At 44.6% G+C, this 27,488-nt stretch overlaps 3 protein-coding genes across 4 annotated transcripts; 1 reads left to right on the top strand and 2 right to left on the bottom strand.

Moving 5' to 3' along the window:
• Window positions 1-1,602: 1,602 nt before the first annotated feature.
• nfkbiab (nuclear factor of kappa light polypeptide gene enhancer in B-cells inhibitor, alpha b) lies at window positions 1,603-4,107 on the top strand. The gene is made up of 6 exons (XM_076987781.1): window positions 1,603-1,880; window positions 2,592-2,697; window positions 2,847-3,054; window positions 3,146-3,234; window positions 3,338-3,604; window positions 3,695-4,107. The coding sequence occupies exons 1-6, from the start codon at window positions 1,642-1,644 to the stop codon at window positions 3,722-3,724; spliced, it is 939 nt and encodes a 312-aa protein (XP_076843896.1). The 5' UTR covers window positions 1,603-1,641; the 3' UTR covers window positions 3,725-4,107.
• Window positions 4,108-5,954: 1,847 nt separating this feature from the next.
• psma6a (proteasome 20S subunit alpha 6a) lies at window positions 5,955-10,561 on the bottom strand. Its single transcript, XM_076987821.1, has 7 exons — window positions 10,381-10,561; window positions 8,801-8,895; window positions 8,512-8,593; window positions 8,246-8,401; window positions 6,648-6,826; window positions 6,465-6,559; window positions 5,955-6,202 (listed from the first exon to the last, which is right to left on the bottom strand). Exons 1-7 carry the CDS (start codon window positions 10,454-10,456, stop codon window positions 6,145-6,147), a joined length of 741 nt encoding a protein of 246 aa, XP_076843936.1. The 5' UTR covers window positions 10,457-10,561; the 3' UTR covers window positions 5,955-6,144.
• Window positions 10,562-11,409: 848 nt separating this feature from the next.
• Window positions 11,410-27,404, bottom strand: prorp (protein only RNase P catalytic subunit). Of its 2 annotated transcripts, XM_076987816.1 has the most exons (7): window positions 26,041-27,399; window positions 25,911-25,958; window positions 25,680-25,812; window positions 17,964-18,071; window positions 12,061-12,209; window positions 11,740-11,935; window positions 11,410-11,628 (listed from the first exon to the last, which is right to left on the bottom strand). In XM_076987816.1, the coding sequence occupies exons 1-7, from the start codon at window positions 26,931-26,933 to the stop codon at window positions 11,497-11,499; spliced, it is 1,659 nt and encodes a 552-aa protein (XP_076843931.1). In that variant the 5' UTR covers window positions 26,934-27,399; the 3' UTR covers window positions 11,410-11,496. The 2 variants fall into 2 exon arrangements, with proteins under 2 accessions (XP_076843931.1, XP_076843933.1); XM_076987818.1 differs by lacking the exon at window positions 11,410-11,628 and having other exon boundaries at window positions 11,794-11,951; window positions 26,041-27,404.
• Between the last annotated feature and the right edge of the window lie 84 nt (window positions 27,405-27,488).

The raw sequence follows: 27,488 nt of genomic DNA, 5'->3' as shown, positions 1-27,488 counted from the left end.
TAAACTAAGTGGAAATAAACTAAAGCAGAAACCTGTCTGAGCTGGCGTTTAGGGTCTATATAATGGACAGGGTCATTTAAAATAGAGAAGCCAGCAGTAAGTGAAGTATTTGGTCAGACTGATACACCATTAACATACAGCATATGGGACATTTGCAGGATGTCTGTATGCAAACTGTGATTCAGCTTTGTCAATACACTGCATATGTTCAAATATGTAAACATTATATATAAGGTGAGCATTAAAGCAGGATGTAGTCACAAAGCAGTTACATTAATACTTTGAGAATGTTTCTAGGATTTTACCTGCTTTAAGAACAAACAATATGGGAAAGGTTTGGGGTGTGTGTGTGAGTGTGTGTGTGTGTGAGAGAGAGAGAGAGAGAGAGAGAGAGACAGAGAGAGAGACAGAGAGAGAGAGAGCGACAGAGAGTATGTGTAACAAATTTGAGTGTTCTGTGTTAGAAAAGAGGAACAGAGTTGAGAAACTGGTCAGTCCACAGTTTCCCCACCATAGAGGTGTAAACGTGGTGTGGACCACAGCCTTGAGTTCCTGTTCTTACACTTCCAGGACTTCAAGTGCTAGGGTGTCCTGGCCAGCTCAGTCATGTTATTCCCAAATGGGACGTTTTGTACAGTTTCCCATATCAGATTAAAGGGTGGGAGAACTTCCTTTTAAGACCTGCATGACAATTACCTACAGAACACCTATTCTACAAAATGATATGTAGTTCAGACATTTCAATCTGCGTTTCAGCATCATTCTGCTCAGTTTTTAAAATGGTGATAGTTTAAGAGGAGCAGATATGTGCTTTTTGCCTTAAGTGTTAGGCATAGTAACCGTTGCTATGGTGGCTATGGTTTCTGAAAGCCTTGCCCTGCTGTACCTTTGCTCGTGCAAACAGGTTTCCCGTGTTTCCTAAGAAACAGTCCACTCTTAGCACACGGGCAGTCTCGCGCACATAGCGGGGTTTCCGCGCACACAGAGGTATGGGGAAGCCCTGCGTGCACGGACCAGGCGCATTACTTCTGATTAACACTTATTTGAGTAAACTAGCACAACATATTCTTCCTTTACTGTATTTTCTTTTAGAACATTTGCAGATCATTATTTTGCATGACGAATAGTTCATTGTCTGTGCTAGCATGTATTTTTATTTGATACGATGCAATTCTCAACCGAAAATATTTTAACAATGCAACTTTGCAACTTTTTTGCAAGTTTAAAAGTTTAAACTTAGTTTCCTTTACCTTAAATGTATGCTTTAATTCAGAGTCCTTAAGATATTAAACATATAAAATCGATATTGTTTGCTCCACAGGTTCGCAAGCGCAGATCTAACTATATATATTATGCGTGATCTGAGATCACGCATAATGGGATTTTGGAAGGTTTTCAATCAGGAAAAACATGGTTTTGAATATTACTAGTAGTGATAGTACACTCTGTAACAGAGAAATTCCCCCAAAGTCCTGGATAAACTCCCTATAGACAGTTGAGGCGTCAGTCACGTTTGGAAATCCCCCACCCAGTGGAAGCTCCACCCCCCACCCAGTGGAAGCTCCACCCCCCCCCCCCCGAGCGCGTTTTAACGCTGGTGTATCCGCGCACTGCAGCAGTAGCTCAGACTTCCGACACAAAATGGATCTTTATGAGCAGGACGGCGGCCGCTCGGTGGATTACGGCGCCGATGGTCGAGGGCCCAAACACGGGAAGGCGCTTCACACCGAGGAACGGCTGGACAGCGGCCTGGACTCCCTTAAAGAGGACGAATACGCGGAGGTGGCGGCGGACCTGGGCCGGCTGCGGGTGGACTGTGCGGCCCGGACTCACGTCTGCAGTGAGCCGTGGAGACACGAACTTACCGAGGACGGAGACACGTACGTGTTCACTCCAAACTCAACAAACTCTACTCGTTGTTGCAGATGCGCATATATATGTATATGTATGTATGTATGTATGTATATGTATGTGTGTATATATATATATATATATATATATATATATATATATATATATATATATATATATATATATATATATATAAAACCACTTCATGTGCATATATATGTATATATATATATGCACATAAAGTGGTTTAAGATTGCAGAATGTTACTGTTTGCATGTTCATTTCTCGAGAAAATAAGCAAGGTTTTTTACTGTTTGAAGAACGGGCATTTGTTAATCGTTAAAATATTTAAAAGGTAAAAGGTTGCATATTTAATCAACAATGTTTTATTCCACATATCGCAGTTAGAGGCGTTCAGCGCCATTACGGTGGAGACAGTTGGACGTAAACAAAGGCAGCTAGGACGGACTGTACTGTACTGGGCTGGGTTGTACTGGGCTGTACTGGGCTGGGTGGGCGGCGTCGGCTCGGCCCGGCTGGGAAAGTCCCGGGCGGGCTGCCAGGAAGCGGCGTTACGCTGAAGTGTTGAGCGCATGCGCGTCCTGGGAAGAACAGAACTGCTGATAAAGAAAAAGAAAAATGTGCGCGCGCACCCGTGTCGCGGAGAGCTTGTTGATTTTCTTTGTGTGTAACTCCCGAACTACTGCTTGTTTACACTTGTGTGTTGATTCTTTTTAAAGGTTTTTGCATCTCGCCATTATTCATGAGGCCCAAGATACTGCAATAAGGATAATTGAAATGTCAGTCAATGACCCCTTTCTCAACACACAGAATTACCAAAGACAGGTAAAAAAATATATATATATATATTATATAATGTGTGTGTGTGTGTGTAATATATAATATTATATACATATACATACACTAACATTGAAGTATTTATTCTGCCATATATTCCTGAGGATCTTACATTAACACTCCCCTCCCCAATACAGACAGCACTGCACCTGGCCGTGATAACCGAGCAACCAGTGGTGGTGGAGAGGTTGTTGAAGGCAGGTTGTGACCCGACGTTAGTGGATAACCACGGCAACACAGCCCTGCACATAGCCTGCAGAACGGGCTCGGTGGTGTGTTTCAGCCTGCTGACCCAGACCTGCCCAGAGCATCTCCCCACCATCCTGCACACACCCAACTACAGCGGTAAGAGCCGCCTGCAGTTTCTCCTGCCAGCGTGTGATCGCCCCAGTCTTCTGTGCGATCTCTTGGTTCTCATTACTGGTATTTTTTTCAGGTCAGAAATGCATACACCTGGTTTCCATCCATGGCTATCTCTCATTGGTCGAGAGCCTTGTCTCCCTGGGCGCAGACATTAATGCACAGGTAGATTTTTGAAAATGTATTTGGTTTTTTGCTCTGCGTCTTTGTTGGGCTTAAAATCCTCTTTGTAGAGGGAGTTAACCGTCTTCTTCATACATCTGATCAGGAGCAGTGTAACGGCAGGACGGCACTCCATCTGGCTGTGGACCTGCAGAACCCTGAGCTGGTGAAGCTGCTGGTGACCAGAGGGGCTGACGTGAACAGTGTGACGTACGGGGGCCACACGGCGTACCACCTGACCTACGGCCGCCACGACGCCCACATTCAGAAGCTCCTGTACGATCTTACTGCATACGAACTTCGGGAGCTCCCAGAGAGCGAGGCGGAGGACAGCGAAGATGACTACAATGATGAAGGATTGTGTGTTGAAGAGGTGTGTGTCACCTGGCTGTGAGATCATGCGCTTTGGCCTGTTTTCAGATTCCTGCTCCTAACACTGATTATCCCCCCTCCACTTTAACAGATATACGACGATATAAAAGTGATGGGGTAGAAATAGGGAAGTGGCCGGTGGTGCGGAGAGTTCCAGAGTGAAGCGGAGGATCGCTTCTCCCAGCAGAGCCCGGAGTGGGGAGGCATCGGAGGGGCAGCACAGGTCGCCTGGGGCCCGCGACAGGACCACGGAATTGCCATGCCAACAGGCAGACAAGATGGGAAATTGTTGAAGGGGTCAGAGGAAAAGCGCCAGAGAACAGTGGAGAGGCAGATGCCCCTGAGGCACTCCAGATGCCCCTGAGGCATTCCAGATGCCCCTGAGAACACACTCAGCAGCGCTGCAGCTGTTGTGCTAAGGTGTAACCTATTGTGTATACAGAAAGATCTATTTTTCTAATGTAAATGTGTACAGACATTTGAGAAATAAAATTGTAAATTGTTTTTTTTTTTCCTCCTTTTGTTTTCTTTTTGGGGAAAATCCCCCTAAAATTCTGGTCACTGAAATCCATGAAAAACGTAGTACGTGATGTTCCTCTTTACGTCTGTCTGGGAGGGAGGGTTGTGCCTTTTTTGTGGTTGAGGTTTGTAATAGAACCCTTATACTCGGGCGTCCCTCAGCTGAGCACACTGGAATTTCCTGAAGGGGGGGGGGGGGTGGAGCTCAGACAAGATTGGCAATGCTGAAAATTCCCCATCAGAGTCACAGCTTCCCGGATTCCAACCATGGGAGCCTTCATGGAACAGTACAGAGCTGTTCTTTGAATGTGACAAATGATTAGTCAACCATTTTCCCACAGCTACATAAAATTAACACAATTGTTCCACCATTTTCTGAAAAGTGATTGTCATGTGACCGTCTTGTATCTGTTATACTAGATGTTCTAGGTTACTGCACAAAGATGTCTTCTTAGATATTAGAGAAATAAACATATAGAAGTATTTAAATAATTTGTCACACTTTAGTGTTTGTTTAAGCACACAGCATCTGCATAGTAAAATGAGTCATGCCATCCTGATACCTGTGACCACAATCCTCTTCCGTCTGCCGGACTTCCTTTTACAATAAGTGCAAACACAGGCCATGTTGGGTTTTCCTAATTTGAATACAAATCTGAGCGTACATGAGGGGGCCGCACCTCTGCTGTCTCGTTCTCCCCTGTGCTGATGGGAGCTTCTTCAAGCCGTCAGAGAGCTGGCGGCATGCAAATGAGCTAGTCATAACTCGCCTTGGAGCCTGGCACAGACACAGGCCAGCCTACCTCAGCGTAAGAAAAGCTCCTGTCATCATGTGATTCGAGAATTGATATCTGGCTGACAATTGGAAACACCGAAGTCGCGTGGCTTTTGACTGGGTGGGGAACGGGGCGTGTCCGGGGCCCAATGGCCGGCTTCATGCTAATACATATATACCCAACAGCAAATCAACAGCGTTCATTTGCATCTTAAGGAGATGCAGGAGTCCAGATAAAACCAGCGCACAGGTCTACTGGTCCTGCACAAACCAGTAGAGATAAAACAAGCGCACTGGTCTACTGGTCCTGCACAAACCAGTAGAGATAAAACCAGCGCACAGATCTACTGGTTCTACACAAACCAGTAGAGATAAAACCAGCGCACAGGTCTACTGGTCCTACACAAACCAGTAGAGATAAAACCATCGCACAGGTCTACTGGTCCTACACAAACCAGTAGAGATAAAACCATCACACAGGTCTACTGGTCCTGCATAAACCAGTAGAGATAAAACCAGCGCACAGGTCTACTGGTCCTGCACAAACCAGTAGAGATAAAACCATCACACAGGTCTACTGGTCCTGCATAAACCAGTAGAGATAAAAACCAGCGCACAGGTCTACTAGTCCTGCACAAACCAGCAGAGAACCTTGCAGAAATGTAGTGCGACTTCAAAATGCACTTTTATAGACGCAGAAGCAAAGAGGGGTCAAACTAAGAGTGCACAGGAGACAGTTCAGGCTCGTTAAGACGTCATTCTTCCATTTGGACTGTTTTAATTATTGCTGCCGCTGGGTCTGGGAGGCCAGTCAGCTGACTGACTTGAGCGAGCAAAACAGGAAGTAAAATTTCACTGCAATAACACGGCGAAGGCTATTCTGCTGGATATTGTGCAACAGTCTGATTTTGAAAGCTAGTATAGGTGAAGTGTTTTTGCATCCACAGTTGGAAATATTTATTCGCAACCAACAGCATCTTTTCACATGGATATTACATGTAGACACAAAGTGGGCACATTGAACAGAAGATGGAATTAATGAACAAGACAAAAGAAATGACTGTCAAAAACAATTGTGTTTTATTGACGTGTTGCACAAAAAAGCAGAAATAAACAGCAAAAAGCAACAAGCAAAAAGCCCAAAGCTGGGGCACGGAGCAGGTGACCTGAATACTGAGGCTACGTTGTAGTGCTTCTCATAGTCGTGTTCACTCATGACGCTCTCACGCAGAGAGCTGTTAGTTCCCTCATTCCCGCTCCGAGAGGGCCATCAGATGGACATCAATCTCTGACTCGGACAAAATTCTGGCAAAAGAGAAAAAAAAAAAAACAACAAAAACTCAAAACATGCAGTTCAAATGTGTCCCAGTGATTTTGACTCCACACACTTCACTGAGCTACTTGGCCTCCTTCATGAAACATAACTAGGTCACAGCAAAAATGCTTGAAAGGCAAGAGCGGGTTGTGTGTGTTCTTACTGAGATGGTTTTGTGGTTCCCTCTGAGAGTAAAATGGTGTATGAGAACTATTTCCTGTTCCATGTAGTCGTGACTGAACCTTCACTCACCTGAATCTGGGCTCCTCTGTGGTGATCACCCCCACCTCCAGCTCTGACGGCTTGAAGTCAATGGACAGAACCGTGGACAGGCAACTTATTGCAGTCTGTGGACCCAGACAACATTTCTAATGATGAAACCAAACACATGCAGCCCAGTGCCACTGCATGTTTGCACCTATCGGGGTCACTCACCTCAACCGTCTGCTCAAACGTCCAGTCCAGTTTCTTCCTAACCTTCTTCTCCAGGAAGCTGGTGGCTTCTGTCTGCTTGACCCCTGCAGCAGTGGCCTTGAAGCCACAGTAGTACCCAGCAGGGTCACACTTATACACCTGAGCACCACATTCTTCATCCACGCCCACCACAATCATGCCTAAGAAAGAGGAGACAAAACACGAGCGACTAAAACACGCCACAGATTCAGTACATAGTGTTGCACCTGTTGTAGACGCGTGTATACTGATCCTGTGATATAAAAACAGCCATGGACACACACACAGGTCCAAACAATATTTGTGGGTCCTTTGGATTCACCCAGACTTCTGCATTTATTATGATTTATTATTCATACAAATGTGGTCTGATCTGAAGCTGTTGTGCCTCATCTATATAATTGTCTATACTGAATGCATCATGTTGTTCACTTCATAATATTATTGTTAGTAGTAGTAGTATCATAAGCTGTAAAGGACACACACGAATCAGAACTTGCCAAAAGTCTCTGTTCACATGTTCACTAACAACTACTGAACGTGTACATGGAAGAACACCACAGATGACTTCTCTGTTCACATGTTCACTAACAACTACTGAACGTGTACATGGAAGAACACCACAGATGACTTCTCTGTTCTCTGAGAGGCAAAAGTGAAACTCAAGCAGAAACACACAACACTATGTATGGGAGTACTGTGCACCAACCCCAAAACGCAGGAAGGGTGCGAGTGGAGATACTGGTGTGAGGTTCTACCACTGCCACCTGGACAGAGACATTGTGGAAGGTACAATGAGGAGACATTGTGGAGGGGACAAATGCTAAACTCACAGTTCAGTCAACCTGAGGCTGTGGTGGTAGGTAGGACCCTGAAACAGGGTCGTTTCTAAGGTCATGTGATCTGAATTTGAAGTGACATTAACTTTATCTTAATACAACAGGAATGTCCCTCTGGATCAATAAAGCAATAAAGTATCACCTTAGTATCTGAAACTCAGTACCAAATAGTGTTTTTATACAACTCATCCTGCATCGAATCATTTCCCTTCTCCGCACTCTTGACCTCGTCAACTACAGCTCTGAATACGCATTCGCCTTTCACGACTTTCATACTGAATTTGGAAAGGAAAAACAAATCCACAGAAAAATGTGATGCATCTGTCCAGTGTGTTTTCTGGCATGGTGTGAAGTGCAGACATTACAGCACAACAGTGGACAGTCTAAGTGCTGTTAGCCCCTGTGCTAGTCTGACCAGGGGCTTTGATGGGGGTTACTTCTGCTAGTCATTACACACAAGGGTTCACATACTTGTTTCCTAGACTGAACTGTAAATGTCTCAACAGTATATTGCATATTAAGAAGCTACACTGCTTGTGTGCTATTAGTTGAAGCATATTGTGTTAATCCATTGTGATTTAGCTGAAGATCAGACCACTGCATTCTATGGATATCTATCTATACAGACAGACAAATATACTAAATTCAACAAGCATTACTAAACATTACATGTTATTTGAAAGTGTACAGATGAATGAGCTTTTCCTTGTGAATAATTTCACAAGAGCTCTGAGAACTTACAGCAGCCCAGTGGCCTCATCTCTGCGTTCTGTGTGTACACTTGAGAGATGTCCGCCATCCTCTTACACAGCATGTCCACTGGGATCTCATAGCCATATTTATACTTCCAGTTAGCGGCTTCATATCTAGCCCTCTGAACCTGAGATCTGCTGTCAGCTTCTCACACACACACATACACACACACAGATAGATTGAAGCATCAACACAGGTGTAAGCTACATGGAAAGCCACACTGACCTTCTGCTGATAAATGTAGGATATCTCACCAGTCATCCCCGTCATCACACAGCCGATGTTCTCCGTTATTCGGAATAAATGCGTAACAGTGGATGCATCAAGTAGTTTGTCCTGACAAATGAAAGAACGGCAGCACTGAGGTGGAAAGTACCATTAAGAACGGTCTTAATACACCTTTGTTAAAGACATTCGACATGCAGTGAGAACTGTAGCAAACGTGGGGTAGGTGATTTGGACATACCACAACTAGAATATTTATCCCAGAAAAGGTAAACAAAAAGACAAATACACAAACATACAGGATCAGCTTTTACTTACGGGTACTTTCCTTTGGGTGACGACAACTGCACAGTTCTTCCCACGAACAGCTACTGAAGTAAGGCCTCCTTGGTTAATAGCCTTGAAAGCATATTCTGTGAAAAAGGTTTTGGATTTAAAACGAGAGATGCTGACCATGTGTTGTTTGTTTTGCTAGTAGACACCTGGTTTTGAGTGGACAAACTTTTTAGTACTACAGTAAATTAAACTGAATCAAGAAACCTAATTATATCTCAGGAATGACTAGAAACTTGCCCAACATGTTTGTTGATAGTAAAGACCTGATAGGAATGGACCACCAGAATAGAGGTAGCCTGTTAAAACAACCTGGCAAGATAAAAGGTGCTGTTTACAATGCAGCCCAGAAGAATAGTTGCTGATTTAGAATCAGCATTACGTTAACTGGCAAGCTGGGTCATGTAGTTAATGAAGGTAGGTGTAGTTAACTGTAGTTAATGAAGGTAGGTGTAGTTAACTGTAGTTAATGAAGGTAGGTGTAGTTAACAGTAGTTAATGAAGGCAGGTGTAGTTAATGAAGGTGGCTGTAGTTAACCGTGTAGTTAATGAAGGTAGGTGTAGTTAAACGTGTAGTTAATGAAGGCAGCTGTAGTTAACCGTGTAGTTAACTGTAGTTAATGAAGGTAGGTGTAGTTAATGAAGGTAGGTGTAGTTAACTGTGTAGTTAATGAAGGTAGCTGTAGTTAATGGAGGTAGGTGTAGTTAACTGTAGTTAATGAAGGTAGCTGTAGTTAACTGCGTAGTTAATGAAGGTAGCTGTAGTTAACTGTAGTTAATGAAGGTAGGTATAGTTAACTGTAGTTAATGAAGGCAGGTGTAGTTAATGAAGGTAGGTGTAGTTAACTGTGTAGTTAATGAAGGTAGGTGTAGTTAACTGTGTAGTTAATGAAGGTAGCTGTAGTTAATGGAGGTAGGTGTAGTTAACTGTAGTTAATGAAGGTAGCTGTAGTTAACTGTGTAGTTAATGAAGGTAGCTGTAGTTAACTGTAGTTAATGAAGGTAGGTATAGTTAACTGTAGTTAATGAAGGCAGGTGTAGTTAATGAAGGTAGGTGTAGTTAACTGTGTAGTTAATGAAGGTAGGTGTGGTTAACTGTAGTTAATGAAGGTGGCTGTAGTTAACTGTAGTTAATGAAGGTAGGTATAGTTAACTGTAGTTAATGAAGGCAGGTGTAGTTAATGAAGGTAGGTGTAGTTAACTGTGTAGTTAATGAAGGTCGGTGTAGTTAACTAGTTATTGAAGGTGGCTGTAGTTAATGAAGGTGGCTGTAGTTAACTGTGTAGTTAATGAAGGTCGGTGTAGTTAACTAGTTATTGAAGGTGGCTGTAGTTAATGAAGGTAGGTGTAGTTAACTGTGTAGTTAATGAAGGTAGGTGTAGTTAACTGTAGTTAATGAAGGTGGCTGTAGTTAACTGTAGTTAATAACACTAGACATAATCCAGCAGGTTAACGGCGGTTCCTGCCGGTCGGGCTAATCACGGAGGTACGGTGCTAATGCTAACCGTGACTGGGCGTTTAGTGTGTTCTTTAGAAAGTTCTGCCTATGTTGCATTCATACCCACCGACTTGATACAGTCTTCCTTCCGGAGAAAAGATGGTGATGTGGCGGTCAAAGCCTGCACTCGAACCCCGCGACATTGCAAAGCGTATATTCACAAATTAAACACGAAATATGTAAACAAGACCGCCGCGTACACCCCGCACAACACCGGAAACAGTCGCACACGATGAAGATTAATATCCGGGTTACACGTCACACGCGTCGACGGAGGGGCTTTAAGTGCTAAAACGTTTATTAAAATGACTAAAGTCCCCGAATGGATGAACACATATTGTCCATAAATACGTCCAATAAATCTCGTGTCCTTTATCTTGGCTGATAGGAGTAGAACCTGTTGTGGAGTTGTGATGTAGCACATCTGTCTGGGTCGAACAGCCCACCTGTGGAGTCTAAACCAGTCTGCCCATTTACACGCCGGATATATTCTCTTTATTTAGTTTAATTTAGAAATAGGTTCCTATTCTTACTTACTTAATGGTAAAATTTACACTTATAAAAGCATGAGAGTAAAATATTTCGGGTAATTTATAGATCATTTTCACTATACTTGAATACTGCAGTTCGTATTTATGTAATTGGATTCATACCTATGGGTTTGTGCCTTTTGCACTTTTAAAATCATTTTATTAATACATATGGAATTACTAATTTCATAATAATATGGTTATGAAACTCGTTATGTTTTGTTTACCCAATCATTTGTAGTATTGATATTTGAACATCAAGTATGATTTTAGATTAACCTTTTTGTACTTTTTCCCCACATCTATCTGATGATAAAATATGATAAAAACACCAGACATGTTTTTTTATTCCTAGTCAATTATTTTACGACACATCTTATTTCTTTAGACTATGTCTTGCTGATTAAAGTTTAGGACGCTTTCCTAACACCCGTGTGTTGTGAATCTGTTATTGTGTCACCAGCTACAGATCACTGAGGGCTGAACACATTTGTGCTGCTGTTTGTGAACACTGGTGGCTGTGATCTATGTCTAATTCAAAACTCACCATGCACTACAGAACATGGTTGCTTTTTTGTGAAATCTATTTTTAATAATTCTTAACAATCAGTACACACTATAATATGTAGCATATGCTCATAAAGCAAAAATGGTCAATGTTCTTTATTAAGACACAACCACTTCTGGGGCACTTCATATGAGCTTCTATCTCCTCGTTCCTCATCGTGAGGGATATGCCAGGCAGTCCCCGTGGTCTGGACTATTGTATCATATACTGATGTCTTCTGAAAAACAAAGAGTAAAAAAACCAAATGTCATGACATTCAAAAAAGTCCTTAAAATGAAATCATGGCATGTTTAAATGTGTTGGCTGCTTCTCTTGGCTGGAGATGCACCTGAAAGTGAACCCGTTTTCCAGGGACATATCCACTGAGCACCAGCTGGTGTCCACGCTGCCACTTGAAGAAGAGGCGTCTGGTGGTGCTGTCGGGAAGGCAGGCCTTGTGGTCCCTCATCAGGTCACGACTGACGAAATTGCAGTGGTTTCCAGAATGGAGGGCAGCATACAGCAGGAAGGGATCGTCTTCAGAGCTGAGAAATAATGAGACTGGCGAAATGGCTCACTTTGTAGGAACGGCTGATGTCTACTGAATAATATCATAAGCAGAAGACAATGATGTGGATTTTGGTCACTGGTATAACTGTTTTCCACTCACATGTTCTCAGTGAAGAAGCAGTGGGCCTTCTGTCTGAGCTGCTGCATGTCCCGTCTGGCCCAGTTCCGAGAGGGATTCAGCATGTGCTTCCGCCCAAGGACGAGGACGTTCAGCCCCCGCTCCTCCAGCTCACTGACCACTGCCAGCAACTACAGAACCACAACTCATTCTCAGCAAAATGAGCAAACTAACCCATGACTCCAGTGATGGGTCTCAACTAATTAATAGTGTTTTAATTGAAAATGTGTACTTTGTTCTGAATGAACAAGGTTCATTCATTAGGCTTATCACTGAAATGGGCCACATCATTCATGCTTTTGTTTGAGAGGAATTCCCCTTGGCATAGTTGATGAGTGTGAAACCCATCGCACATGAGCTGAAGGGAAATTATAAATCCCGACTTCATTTTAACCTACTTTTGTGTCACCCACAGACAACATGGAGGGGAAGTTTCCTGTTTTCCAGGAAGTCGACTTTCCTACGTTGACAACCAACAAATATAATATGCACGAGTGGAGGAAACACTTTGTGTGTTCCAGGTTTGCACTAAGAGCCCTGTGCTAAGAATACCCCACAAGAATGTTTTACAGAGCAGCTTGGAATGGTGGAACTTCCTTGTGTGTTTTGGCAGTGAATCAACATGAATATGTGTGTGTGTCCTCCTTCCTGGAGATATGAACAGCAACATCTTAGTGTTTCTATAATTAAGTTGATTTAATTAATGAGGAAGTGATGTAAAATTCATTCAATCAATGCGGTGCCATGTTTTCAAAACTGAGGTGACTCCAAATTTCACATTGTAGTTTTACGTGGTATTATTATTATCATTAGAGTTGTTTTATACATTTCCAGAAAGACGTTATGGATTGGAATGAACAGTAGTCAGTCAAGATATATGGAGCTACAGATCCTAAACCTAAAACTTGATAGAATAAACTTTTATAATAAGCTTCTTTAGTTTTTCTCAAGCAGGAGAAAATTGTACACACATAGCAAAATGTAGTGTTCACAAGTATAGACAGAGTGAATAACACTGGAAGAGTGATGGATTTTGCTCTCTCACAGTATGACATACCCTGAGCAAATAGACTGACATTTCTCAAGGTCTGCAGCAGAAATCTCAGATTTCAACGAGTTGTTCTCCAAATTTCTAAGTACATTTCAAGGGCCAATTGTTAAAAATGAACCACTAAACAAGTCTTTTTCCAAATATAGCAAACTCAGCGCTTAAGAGATTTTGTCAAAATCAATATATGAAATTTTAGGACAATAAGACTGTTGAAATTCACTGAATCGAAATCAACAAATATTTAAATCAACATATTTAAAATGGAAAACAACAATCTCTAATGACCACTTTAAATAAAAGTGGCGAAGCACTGCAAACTTCACGATAATTCTGTGAGGTTTAATGGAAGATGTGATTTTCAAGAATTCAAGATAACTGACCCACACCTCTAAAGACATGTCAAAGTCTATGATGACGATAAGTACCAAATATATTAAATATTAATTGTGTGACATGTGAAACATAAAATATGACATTTAAGGGAAAGTCAGGTGGGGACTGAACAAACAAAGCTGAGCATACGGCCAGCTGCTGTCATCATTTCTGCTTATTCATCATAAGGAAGTGGACTGTGGAGCTGTGGTGGAAAACACCCTGACCCAGCAGAACAGTGTTTGTAACCAGCACACTTTAACCCACGCCTTGTCCTGTTACAGCTTCAATCACAGAACAGTGTGTGTAACCAGCACACTTTAACCCACGCCTTGTACGAGTCCTGTTACAGCTTCAATCACAGAACAGTGTGTAACCAGCACACTTTAACCCACGCCTTGTACGAGTCCTGTTACAGCTTCAATCACAGAACAGTGTGTGTAACCAGCACACTTTAACCCACGCCTTGTCCTGTTACAGCTTCAATCACAGAACAGTGTGTGTAACCAGCACACTTTAACCCACGCCTTGTACGAGTCTGTCCTGTTACAGCTTCAATCACAGAACAGTGTGTGTAACCAGCACACTTTAACCCACGCCTTGTACGAGTCTGTCCTGTTTACAGCTTCAATCACAGAAGAGCTTACCGTCTGCTAGGCACAATTAGTACGCATTCCTTTAACTTTTAGTTTCCCTTTGAGAGTTTGGTTCTTATAGAGAAATGAAAGAACCTTCCATACTGTACATTCCAGTCATAGTTCTAAAATTGTTCAAGAGTCCAGGAAGAGTATTAGCAGAGTATTAGTTTTCAAGTCCTTAAAGCTATAATAATGTGAATAGCTTTTTCCTGATTCAGAACTTACACACAGCTATAAACACTGGCAATGGTAAAACTAATGAACCATAATGAACCAGGCTGAACCAGGAAGAAAAAAGAAGATGCTTGTTTTCTTTGGGCTGCAGGAGTGTGTGAATCAGCTATGGGTGTACCTCAGTAATAGAGACAATAATGAGCTCTGTAAGAGGGCAAATGTTGGACTTAAAATCGCACTGTGATGTCTCTTGGTTTGGTGGAGCGAATCAAAGAGAAGCAGACATCTACTGATGTGTGGGCAGAGGAACAGGAAGAAGCAGAGAGGTTGAGATAGGAGGTACCTCAAAATGACAAACCTCATATCAAATCTCACAGATATATTTAGTGGGTGTTACTATAATCTACTGCAAATGTTTGGGCACCCATGATCATTTCCATGATTTTTCTTTATAAATCATTGGATCACCAATTTCAGTTAAATTGATTATATAGCAGACAAACACAGTGATATTTCAGAAGTGAAATTAAGTTGATAGGATTTACAGAAAGTGTACAATAATTAATTAGAAACAAAATTAGGCAGTTGTATAAATTTGTGCACCCCAACAGAAAAATGACATCTGGTTGAAAATATTCTGGTCCCATACAGCTTCTCCTCGTTGGTGCTCCCATACAGCTCCATCATCGAGAGCATCCTCGTGTATTGCATCACAGCATGGTACGGAGGGTGCTCAGCAGCAGATAAAAAAGCGCTGCAGAGGGTGATCAACACGGCCCAGGGGATCACTGGTTGCTCCCTGCCCAGCCTGGAGGACATTGCCACCTCTCGCTACCTCAGAAGGGTGGTCAGAATCACCAAGGACTCATCACACCCCAGCAATTACCTGTTTAACCTGTTACCCTCAGGCAGACGGTACAGGTTGCACAAAACTCATACAAGTAGGCTCAGGGACAGCTTTTACCCTAGAGCCATCACTGCACTAAATTCAACATGTAAATAACAGCAATATGTAAATTCCCAATCCATGTGCAATACAACCCATGTAAAATACTTCCCACATGCATTATATGTAAAAATAACAATGTAAATAGCTTGTGCAATATCCAACATATCACGTAAGCATTCCACTGAACCAGTTGTATATTTCAGTAGCATCAGTAGCAGGATGATGTTGTAGGCTTGGAGCTGGTCTGTGAGTTCACCATGACTGTTCTCACCATCCTTCTCCTCTGCCTGTCTGACATGTTTCTTGTCCTGCCACTTCAGGCTGTAACTAGATCTGTGCTTGTGGTTCTCCATTTCCTCACTATGTTCCTCACAGTGGAAACTGACAGCTGGAATCTTTTGTGTATCCTTTGTTTTCAGGTCATTTGAGATTTGTTTCAAGGCTCCCATATTGCCACTCTTCATAGAAGATGCAAAGAGGGGACGAACTTGCAATTGGCTACCATAACCCTTTCACCATAACCCTGTCACCATAACCCTTCCACCATAACCCTTCCACCATAACCCTTCCACCATAACCGTCACCATGACCCTTCCACATTAACCCTTCCACCATAACCCTTTCACCTTAACCCTGTCACCATAACCCTGTCACCATAACCCTGTCACCATAACCCTTCCACCATAACCGTCACCATGACCCTTCCACATTAACCCTGTCACCATAACCCTTCCACCATAACCCTTCCACCATAACCCTTCCACCATAACCCTTCCACATTAACCCTGTCACCATAACCCTTCCACCATAACCCTTCCACCATAACCCTTCCACCATAACCCTTCCACCATGACCCTTCCACCACAACCCTGTCACCATAACCCTTCCACATTAACCCTTCCACATTAACCCTTCCACCATAACCCTGTCACCTTAACCCTGTCACCATAACCCTGTCACCTTAACCCTGTCACCTTAACCCTGTCACCATAACCCTTCCACCATAACCCTTCCACCATAACCCTGTCACCTTAACCCTGTCACCTTAACCCTGTCACCATAACCCTTCCACCATAACCCTTCCACCATAACCCTGTCACCTTAACCCTGTCACCTTAACCCTGTCACCTTAACCCTTCCACCTTAACCCTTCCACCTTGACCCTGTCACCTTGACCCTGTCACCTTGACCCTTCCACCATAACCCTGTCACCATAACCCTGTCACCTTGACCCTTCCACCATAACCTTTCCACCTTGACCCTGTCACCTTCACCCTTCCACCTTGACCTTTCCACCTTGACCCTTCCACCATGATCCTTCCACCATGACCCTGTCACCTTGACCCTGTCACCTTGACCCTTTCACCTTAACTTGACCTTTTCACCATAACTGGATTCACCTGTGTTTGTAGGTCAAGGGCCAATGAGCTAACAAAACTAATTTTGCGTTCCAATAATTAATGTTAAATTTGGTGCCCAAATTTATGCACTTGCCTAATTTTGTTTAAATAATTATTGTACACTTTCTGTACATCCTATAAACTTGATTTCACTTCTCAAATATCAGTGTTTGTCTGCTATATGGTATATTTAACTGAAATGTTGCTGACCCGAACAACCAATGATTTATAAAGGAAAATCATGAAAATGATCAGAGACGCCCTGAACCTGTTGAATTGTTGAAATGCTACCCATTTACTCTCACGTAAATCATTACAGACATTGAGATCATTACAGACATTCATACACTGAAGCTTCATTGTCAAGCGTCTGTGTGCCTCAGTCCAGTCATGGTGATGATTAAATACAACTGACATTTCACTTTAATGTCCTGATGTCCCGTGTATAATTGTGTCAGCCCACTCCACCAAGCCCTGGTGACAATAACTAATGTGGTGTAAAGTGGGAGAAGGGGAAATAACACTTAAAAATGCCACGCTGTTTGAGCCAAGAGGTTAAAGGTTATCATCACACTGTGGCAAAAATCACACACACTAAGTCAAGTCACGAGTCTTTAGGTTAGAATCTAACTCAAGTCACGAGTCTTTTGGCTAGAGTCCAAGTCAAATCTCAAGTCAATACCAGGGATATGAGATAGAAAACAACTAGTTTATTTATTACCTTGTTAGCTCTTATTGTCTGAGGTCCCCCATTGTAACTTTCACCCAATCAGAATTAGTCCTGTGCAGTGGAACCCACAACCCTCTGGTCACAAGACCGGTTCCCTAACCACCACTAATAAACTTTTATACCACCACTTTTATATATATAAAAGAAAGAAGAGAGAACAGAGGGTAGTGGAGGAGGGAGACACTGACTCTTCTGTGGTGAGTGATGCTGTTCTGTTGATATTAGGCTTTTCCCTTCCTCACCTGTGACTAATATGGGGTTTTATTCATCTGGGTGGTCTTCACCGAGTTGGTGGAAAAGGTGATACTTAGGGTCTGCTCTGTAAATTTTGCAAGCATAAACTGCCACTCAATAGCACCCCCTGCTGTTCACTCTTATTGGGTCAGAACGGAGAAGCGGCCTGGCGGTGATCTGACCATGACAGCACGGCAGACTGTAAAATGTAAAGTGTCATCTCTTAGAGAATCTGTGAATTTGATCCTATGGTTCACACACCTGAACAACATCCCTAACCCACACCTAAGAGATGTATTACAGCGTCCCCAGGAGCTCAGTCTGGAGCTCCACTCACCGTCTCAGACTTCACGCACTGGGGTGAAACGTGTGCCACGTTGAGGCCGTCCACGACGACGTCAAAGGCTGCTCTCTTCTCCACGAAGGCCTTGAAGGAGTCCAGCTCCTGCAGTGAGGAAACAGCACGCTTCAGTCAGGAATCTGCCACGGCTACGGGACGCAGGGACTGTCCTGACTGTCCTGACCGCACAGACAAACAACAGCGGGATCTTGAACTGCAATGAGGGCATTTAAAATAGTGTTGCTTGAATTTTAACAATAATGACAACTAAAATTAATCTAATGTTAACATTAATTAGTTTATACATACAGATGCACAACATTCCAAATATTTGCTAAGCAGTCATTAACTTTCTCCTCATGATTACGTCTGTCAAGAGTGAAAACATATAATATGTAAAACCAACCAAAATTAAGCAAAGAAATTAAGGAAAATCTGTTTTTGTGAAATAGTGTATTTTATGAAGAAATCAAACTTTAACAGTTTTTTTTTTACACTGATTTCACAACATGGCACAGCCCTTCAGAGGTGGACATTGCAGTGTTGTGAATAGCTTCTGTTTGTGGATGTGTCTGTATTCAGGTTCTAAAGGTTATTTTAAAGCCTGTTTAAGTCAACAAGGGAGAATGAGCAATGAACATGTTTTCATTTCTACAGTGGACGCAGTTAAGGTATTACATGACATGTGGAAACTGCTGTCTTGATTAAAGGGGAGTCCAGATTGCAAATGAAAATGTCTGAGCACAGTTTGGACTCATGTAAAAAAGTCAATATAAATGCAAGTAAAATATATTCTAAACAAGGCCTTTACCACCTGTAGTTGGGCCACACCTGCATGAACAGAGACTCTTCACCTGGAACTCCTCAAGAAGAACACTGGAATCTGACCACTTGGACTTCATTCACTGATGACTGCATGTATTTTGTTAAAGCAAACTCAGACAGACTAGGACTGTAGTTAAAAAGCAAATGATAATCCAATTGCTGTAATTTAATACATAATTCCAAAGGTTTTAATAAACCTGTATAAAATCACCAAGAATTGACAGCATAAAGCTAATTTCTAATCCCTAAAACCTATTCCCACGATGTGGTATGCAGAGTTGTTCCAAGTTACATTTCATCTTTTGGACAGATGAACAGAAGTTTGTAATCCACATATCTGCATGCATACTGCTGCCAATCACATCAATAATAATAAAGATGTGTTCAGAAAAAAAAACATAAAAGCGAATTGGCTTCATTCAAGATTTGCTTTGTGGAGAAGATCCTTCTTTTTCCTCAACACGATGGAACATGCAAACACACAGAGGGAATTTCCAGATGGACCACACCGAGAAAGGCCTCACCTTCACCTGACAGCCCTCACACGGCTGCATGGGGCTGTTCATCTGATGTCTTGTTCTTACAATATGCAATTTATGACTACCTACCCTTGCAACACCACTCAACCCTGGGTCAGTGGTGCGGTGGTCTGAAGTATCACACATTATGAGGCCGTCATGCCGCATGAGCCCAGCAAGTTGTATGATACTGTACTCTGATATCACTGCTCCTACAGGTCAGAGGTGAAACAGTGTGGCAAGGGTCCAGACCTCCCGAACATTGATCTGCAGAACATCTGTGACCTTCTCATGGCGTCCAGTGGAGTCTCCGCTTTGGTGCTTGAGGCTGCAAGGCTATTATCAGGTCAGCCAGTTGACGATCATACATCAAGAATTGAGGAACAAAATGTCATTCTTCGCAAACCGCAAACGCTTGTGGAAGCCGGAGGTGGCCGGCAAACACCACTTTCAGTTCTGTGTCTGCAGCAGAGCTTGCAAGCCCTGCCTTTAACAATCTCAATTAACCCCCTTCTCAGAGGCCAAACCTCTACCCTCCACACGCAGGAAAAAACCTCAACTCCACTCAAGAGTCTGGCTCTCATTATACTGGAGAAAGAATGTGTTGAGTTGCAAAAACTTTGGTGCAGAGTGAGTGCATGTGTGTCTGTATGCATGTGTCAGAGAGAGAAAGGACACAAGTGTAGGATGTGCTATGTTACTGAGTGGGCGAGAACTGCGTGTGGCGTGTAAGTGTGCAGGGGTGCGATACAGAGTAAGATCAGGGCAGAATAGTCGGGGGAATTCCTCTCTCTCTTGGTGGACCAAGTAGGTGTGAATACACTGTTTTGAGCTTTGACCAGGCAACTTTTCACTCCACCATGATCAACTCTGGCTGAGGTGGTCAGGACTTATTGGAGAAGAAATGCCAGGTTTGGACGTGCCATTGCCACAAGAGGACATGCTGATGCTAGCTCCTATCTGAGGCTCACCATCTGCACAGAAGGGACTGTGACTACTTGGTCGGGGAACAAGAATTGTGACTACTACTGTAGAACTGTAGAACCACCCTGCGCACCACGGACTTGTGTTAACGGGCCGCCCAATGGAGGATGGGTTCCCTTTTGAGTCTTGGTCCTCCCGAGGTTTCTTCCTAATCCCCACCATCATAGGGAGTTTTTCCTTGCCACTGTCGCCTTTGGCTTGCTCATTAGGGATCTGGACCCATACGATTGTTAACCTTGTAAATCCTGTAAAGAATGTAAAGCTGCTTTGTGACAACATGTGTTGTGAAAAGCGCTATACAAATAAATTTGATTTGATTTGAAATGCATGCACAAAACCAGCTCACGGTCTCTCACTGATGAAGTTAAGAACCAGAACTACGCTCTTTTATGTTGAATGCACACTAACGCTGACCCAAGGTCCAGCCTGGAGCTCCAGGGCTGCTGTTGCGAAGGCTCCCTTTCCGGCAGATGGACGTCGACGTCTGTTCCCATGGAAGAGCTCAGCGGGAACACAAAGTGGGGATTCCCCAGCAGTCAGGAGGTGACACGCATCCTGTGCTGTCTGGAGTCCAGATAGCACACCCATCCTGGGTAGCACAGGGGACGCAGTACCTTTATAATAACCACTGACCAGGATATGGGTGACAACACAGATGTCTCTGATGCTCTTGGGCCCCGGCTTGTGCTGCCACTGAGGGTTTTTGTGAGTATTAGAACCCTAATCAACCAAACCACCTCCATCTGCACCTCCATAATAGAACCACCTCCATCTGCCCCTCCACAATGGAACCACCTCCATCTGCACCTCCACAATGGAACCACCTCCATCTGCACCTCCACAATGGAACCACCTCCATCTGCACCTCCACAATGGAACCACCTCCATCTGCACCTCCATAATGGAACCACCTCCATCTGCACCTCCACAATGGAACCACCTCCATCTGCACCTCCATAATGGAACCACCTCCATCTGCACCTCCATAATGGAACCACCTCCATCTGCACCTCCACAATGGAACCACCTCCATCTGCACCTCCACAATGGAACCACCTCCATCTGCACCTCCACAATGGAACCACCTCCATCTGCACCTCCATAATGGAACCACCTCCATCTGCACCTCCACAATGGAACCACCTCCATCTGCACCTCCATAATGGAACCACCTCCATCTGCACCTCCTTAATGGAACCACATCCATCTGCACCTCCACAATGGAACCACCTCCATCTGCACCTCCACAATGGAACCACCTCCATCTGCACCTCCATAATGGAACCACCTCCATCTGCACCTCCACAATGGAACCACCTCCATCTCTCCCTGAACGACTCAGTTCACACCAGTCAGCTCAGTGCTGCTATCGACTTCTCATCTTCTGCAGGCCGCTGTCCAAATGCACCCAGCTGTGTTCATTCAGCTCCACAGTACACAGCTTCACAACTTACATGCTCTTTTCTGCAGAAAAATGGGAAAAAAGAAAAAAAAGAAAAAAAAAGAAAACAGCAACAACAAAAAAAAAACCTCAGAATTCATCTGTTAATTAAGGCTAATAACACAAATCCAAGTTTCATGCAAACCATTCTCTGGAAAAAGCCATTTTAATCAATCTGTCGTAAGCTGTAGCTTGATATTTAATTGTTAAATGCATATGTTTACTAATGTATATTGGTTTCTGACATCATGTTTTGTCAGGTTAATGCCCTTTTAGTGGATTCACAAGTCTGTTGTGAAAACCTGTTGTTGTCCGTGACCAGGGAGACAGTCTGGCTGGAATATTCCACACGTGAGGCCTGCCCCTCCAGGAATGCCTTGTGATTAAAGGTGTGTGTCTGCATCGCATACGCTATGGAGGCGGATTCATAAATTAGTAAACCAGCTTTCAGTTTAACTTAAGGCAGGACAGAGCTGTGTTGAACAGTTACTTCGGGTTCAGGACTACCTTAAACGAAACCAGTTGTCTTGCTAACGAGTGAATTAAGCTTCGTGGTAAACCCCCAGGGAGAGAAAAAGACGCGTAACCCCTAGACAAAGTGAGATTTGGTAAAGTCAAGCCAGCCACGTCTGAAAAAATTAAGTTCATGCAAACCTCCCATTGCAGCCCTGGGAATGAGCAATCACGAGTGCTCACCCACTGTACTTTACCAGATTAAGAATCAGCCCTTCCCCCAAACGGGAGGAGCAGGTTTCCCTTTTCATCAGTACAAACCTGAAGTCTGGTATTCCCTGCACTCAGAACCCAATGTACTACCCCAGTTTTCAAAAACAAAACCCCAACAACACTGTAAACAGCCAAATAGGATTTCTTAATTAAGCAGTTACTTTGAATCCAAATGCAAACATGGAAACGCTTCAATCTTAATCTTAACAGAATCACCAAAGGGCATTTTCTGACATCTTTCTATTAAGATGTGAAATACTGAGAATAGCTGCAGACCATGTGTGAGCGTGTTTGAGCGTGTGTGACGCTGTGTGAGCGTGTGTGAGGCTGTGTTTGAGCGTGTGTGAGGCTGTGTTTGAGTGTGTGTGTGGCTGTGTTTGAGTGTGTGTGAGGCTGTGTTTGAGCGTGTGTGAGGCTGTGTTTGAGCGTGTGTGACGCTGTGTTTGAGCGTGTGACGCTGTGTTTGAGCGTGTGTGAGGTTGTGTGTGACGCTGTGTGTGAGCGTATGTGAGGCTGTCTGAGCGTGTGTGAGGCTGTGTCTGAGCATTTGTGTGACGCTGTGTCTGAGCGTGTGTGTGAGGCTGTGTTTGAGCGTGTGTGAGGCTGTGTTTGAGCGTGTGTGAGGCTGTGTCTGAGCGTGTGTGTGAGGCTGTGTCTGAGCGTGTGTGTGAGGCTGTGTCTGAGCGTGTGTGAGGCTGTGTCTGAGCGTGTGTGACGCTGTGTCTGAGCGTGTGTGACGCTGTGTCTGAGCGTGTGTGACGCTGTGTGTGAGCGTGTGTGTGAGGCTGTGTCTGAGCATTTGTGTGAGGCTGTGTCTGAGCATTTGTGTGAGGCTGTGTCTGAGCATTTGTGTGACGCTGTGTCTGAGCATTTGTGTGACGCTGTGTCTGAGCATTTGTGTGACGCTGTGTCTGAGCGTGTGTGTGAGGCTGTGTCTGAGCATGTGTGTGAGGCTGTGTTTGAGCGTGTGTGAGGCTGTGTTTGAGCGTTTGTGTGAGGCTGTGTGAGCGTGTGTGTGAGGCTGTGTGAGCGTGTGTGTGAGGCTGTGTGTGAGCATGTGTGTGAGGCTGTGTGTGAGCGTGTGTGTGAGGCTCTGTGTGAGCGTGTGTGTGAGGCTCTGTGTGAGCGTGTGTGTGAGGCTGTGTCTGAGCGTGTGTGTGAGGCTGTGTCTGAGCGTGTGTGTGAGGCTGTGTCTGAGCGTGTGAGGCTGTGTCTGAGTGTGTGAGGCTGTGTCTGAGCGTGTGAGGCTGTGTTAGCGTGTGTGAGGCTGTGTTAGCGTGTGTGAGGCTGTGTCTGAGTGTGTGTGTGAGGCTGTGTCTGAGCGTGAGGCTGTGTGTGTGAGGCTGTGTGAGCGTGTGTGTGAGGCTGTGTCTGAGCGTGTGTGTGAGGCTGTGTCTGAGCGTGTGTGTGAGGCTGTGTGAGCGTGTGTGAGGCTGTGTGAGCGTGTGTGAGGTTGTGTCTGAGCGTGTGTGTGAGGCTGTGTGTGAGCGTGTGTGTGAGGCTATGTGTGAGCATTTGTGTGTGAGGCTGTGTGAGCGTGTGTGTGAGGCTGTGTGAGCGTGTGTGTGAGGCTGTGTCTGAGCGTGTGTGTGAGGCTGTGTCTGAGCGTGTGTGAGACTGTGTCTGAGCGTGTGAGGCTGTGTTAGCGTGTGTGAGGCTGTGTTAGCGTGTGTGAGGCTGTGTCTGAGCGTGAGGCTGTGTGTGTGAGGCTGTGTGAGCGTGTGTGTGAGGCTGTGTTTGAACGTGTGTGTGAGGCTGTGTTTGAGCGTGTGTGAGGCTGTGTTTGAGCGTGTGTGATGCTGTGTTTGAGCATGTGTGACGCTGTGTTTGAGCATGTGAGCGAGTGTGAGGCTGTGTTTGAGCATGTGAGCGTGTGTGTGAGGCTGTGTCTGAGCGTGTGTGTGAGGCTGTGTCTGAACGTGTGTGTGAGGCTGTGTCTGAGCGTGTGTGAGGCTGTGTGACGCTGTGTTTGAGCGTGTGTGACGCTGTGTTTGAATGTGTGTGTGAGGCTGTTTGAGCGTGTGTGTGAGGCTGTTTGAGCGTGTGTGTGAGGCTGTTTGAGCGTGTGTGTGAGGCTGTTTGAGCGTGTGTGAGGCTGTGTCTGAGCGTGTGTGTGTGAGGCTGTTTGAGCGTGTGTGTGAGGCTGTTTGAGCGTGTGTGAGGCTGTGTGAGCGTCTGCAGGTCTGAGTGGAGTGACTGCAGCGTCCTGCACTGGTTTCACTTCACAGAGCGCTGTGGTGTGGGTGTGGGGGAGGGGTTTAGTCCACACAGGCAGACTGCGGGGACTTTCCATGGTCACTCGTGTGAGCGGCTTTGAGGGCTGAAATGTGAAACCCCTTTGTGCTCCATTTATGACAACAGTAACTGTGTATATACATCTCATGACAGCCGTGTCATTCCTGCTACCGAATCACAAACTGGTTCTAGCAAAATGCACTGAGGAATTGTGTGGGGGAAAAAAAACCTTCTTTTAAAAAGTGCCTGAAGCTGCTCTTACAGTGGGAGCTTCAGAAAGACCCATGTGATGTGTGGCTGCTTTCATCTGAATGCTAAAGTGAGAGACATGCAGACCCAGTGAAGAACGTGTGCTGGAAAGCCCCTCGTCTCATCTAAATGTAGCAGTAGCTCTTCTGCAGGTCTGTGGGCTATTTACATCTATGTCTGTGCCCTGTTAAAAAAAATAAACCAGCCTTCTGCATAACACTAGTATCTAAATAAAGCTCTCAACTGCGTTTAAAAGTTGGAGGCGTAACAAAACCATGGACGGGATATTTCTGGGGTGTGGGATTAAAAATGAAGATTTCACATAGACTGATGCCTCTTTGGTTTGAGAGGAAAAGAGCTGTCTGAAGTGCTCCTATCATGTGAGAGTGTGCACATCTGCAATCAAACAGCTAGTTTAATAACATCAAAAACAGGTCATGTGGCATCAGACACAAATACAATAAACATAATATTTCTTATTAACTTATTAAATCCTTTTACATTTTACATTAATACCTGTTTGAAAATATTTGTAATATTGAATGAATATTATTGGGTGAACTGGTGAGATTATTGCTGTCTAGATAAAATCCTCATTTACTCAGTAAGCACAGATGCTGGAACACTTACACCATCTAGTGGTGAGTTCTGGAAATGCGTGGCATGCAAAGAAATAGTGAGGGCCAATGGATGTATTCCTGAATAAGCTTAAAGGAGGGGTACGGGGATGCCGACCTCTGGAGTGGTCTTGTTGAAGACATCCTTGCCTTCAATCACATCCATCATAACTCTGTGTTTCAGCTGGCCGTACTCGTCCTCCGTCAGCTGAATGGACTCCAGATTCGTCCGGCAGCTGCGACACACTCCCCTGTATCAGCCGACACAGACACATACATAAGAGTCATGACCTTGTTATCACCCTATGACCATGTAACTTTCCTTCCCTGTATGATCCATCACACACACCTGGGATCCACAGAAGAGAACGTCCCCTTCCACCGTTCGTCCGGTAAACTGGATTGAGATGAAACAGGAGATCACAAGAAGATTGTGTATTCTTTAAGCATCGTGAGTAAGTAGAATATTGGGAGTTTACCTTTCAAACCACGTTTTGATGCTTGCAGCTAGAGGTGTCTCTGGATAGGCCTGGTTCTCTCTCATATAGGACAGGATGGCCAATAGTTTGTCTTTGTGTTCGTGCTGACTACCTGCACCGTCAAACAGACACTGCCATGTGTCCTGGTTGGGAGTCAGGCCCTGCTCCAGGAGTTCACCATAGAGAGTCCACCCCGTCTCTCTGTCGCCATGGAGCACAGCCCCAGCAATGGCGTCGCTGTAGTTGCGAGTTGAGGGTGTGATGACTTTCTTGATGTCCTCCAGCAAGACCAAGGCCTCCCTCCAACGCTCCGTTCTACTGAGGCCTTTGACCAGCAAGCTGTAAGCTCCCGTGTCCAGCGTCTTAAAGCAGCTCCTCATGATGTCGTAGGTGTCCGACACCTCGGAGTGGTGGCCCCCAAATACACAAATGCTGAGATACCTCTGGAGCAGCTCATATGGCAGGCTCCCAGTCTCAATGGAAACATAGGTCAGAAGAGATTTGGCAACATCCAGATGGGCCCCAGCGGCCAGCAGTGACTCCATCACTCTCAGCTCGAAGCGCTCCGGATAGCCAGAGCTCTCTTTACGGCTCCTCCACTCTGAAGCAGTCAGTGGCTGATCAGGGACGTGTACGAAGGCCCGGACTCTGTTCGATCTAGCGGGCTGCTCGTCCCCCACTCCCGTTTTCCTCTTGAAATATTCAGCCGTTCTTTTGGCGGTACCAGCAGCGAACACAGACTTGGGGACGTGTGGGCTCTCCCTGCGAGTGGAGTCTTTCGGTGTGGCAGGTCTGCCCTGTGCCCTGGTGCAGTAGGGCGTGTGTGGCCGTGGGCGGGTGGGCACCAGGAACGGACACACACTCCTCAGGGCCCTTATAACCCAGACCTGCATCACCACGACTGTCCAAACCACCCGGCTGGGCTAATATATCAGAACAAATCTGGCCCAATACGATAACTACACAATTATAACGATCAGACAGACGTCTTTTGATAAAATGGCAAATAGCAACTTACATTACAAATTACAGTATTTGATTACAGTAACAGGAGTGAACCAGCTAGCTAATATTACTAACCAAACAACATGACACTCCAAATATCTACTTTAATTTAATGTAATGTCAGAAAGCAGAATGTCTGCACACTGAAAAATAGCACACTGTACTACAACAACGGGCTTGCCGACTGTTATTAGATAGTTTTAGATAGATTACGGACAGGGTTAGCTGGTGTGCGACACGCCGTGTGCAGGAAGCGGGGGCTCCGTCCGTACTTCCGTACTTGCGTACTTCCCTCCTACACACTATGCCAGAGCAGTACGCGGTAACTAGTGTCCCAACACGCCGTGTGGGTTAGACAGTGAGCGAAAGTACCCGGATGGGTTACCGACTCGGGCGCCATTTTGAAGTTTGTGATTGCGGCGTATCCCATAATGCAGCTGGAG

Source organism: Brachyhypopomus gauderio, unplaced genomic scaffold (assembly GCF_052324685.1).
Source record: "Brachyhypopomus gauderio isolate BG-103 unplaced genomic scaffold, BGAUD_0.2 sc56, whole genome shotgun sequence".
Lineage (NCBI taxonomy): Eukaryota > Metazoa > Chordata > Actinopteri > Gymnotiformes > Hypopomidae > Brachyhypopomus > Brachyhypopomus gauderio.
Note: the sequence above shows the minus strand (reverse complement) of the source record. Positions and strands in the feature narration are given on the sequence as shown.

Coding starts and splice junctions, on each gene's coding strand:
- nfkbiab (XM_076987781.1), top strand. CDS start 1,642: ATGGATCTTTATGAGCAGGACGGCGGCCGCTCGGTGGATTACGGCGCC. Junction 1,881..2,591: donor CTTACCGAGGACGGAGACAC/GTACGTGTTCAC, acceptor TTCTTTTTAAAG/GTTTTTGCATCTCGCCATTA. Junction 3,605..3,694: donor AAGGATTGTGTGTTGAAGAG/GTGTGTGTCACC, acceptor CCACTTTAACAG/ATATACGACGATATAAAAGT.
- psma6a (XM_076987821.1), bottom strand. CDS start 10,456: ATGTCGCGGGGTTCGAGTGCAGGCTTTGACCGCCACATCACCATCTTT. Junction 8,594..8,800: donor TCACCCAAAGGAAAGTACCC/GTAAGTAAAAGC, acceptor TTCATTTGTCAG/GACAAACTACTTGATGCATC. Junction 8,402..8,511: donor TGTGATGACGGGGATGACTG/GTGAGATATCCT, acceptor GTGTGTGAGAAG/CTGACAGCAGATCTCAGGTT.
- prorp (XM_076987816.1), bottom strand. CDS start 26,933: ATGCAGGTCTGGGTTATAAGGGCCCTGAGGAGTGTGTGTCCGTTCCTG. Junction 25,959..26,040: donor ATCAAAACGTGGTTTGAAAG/GTAAACTCCCAA, acceptor ATCTCAATCCAG/TTTACCGGACGAACGGTGGA. Junction 18,072..25,679: donor TCAACAAGACCACTCCAGAG/GTCGGCATCCCC, acceptor TCCTCACTGCAG/GAGCTGGACTCCTTCAAGGC.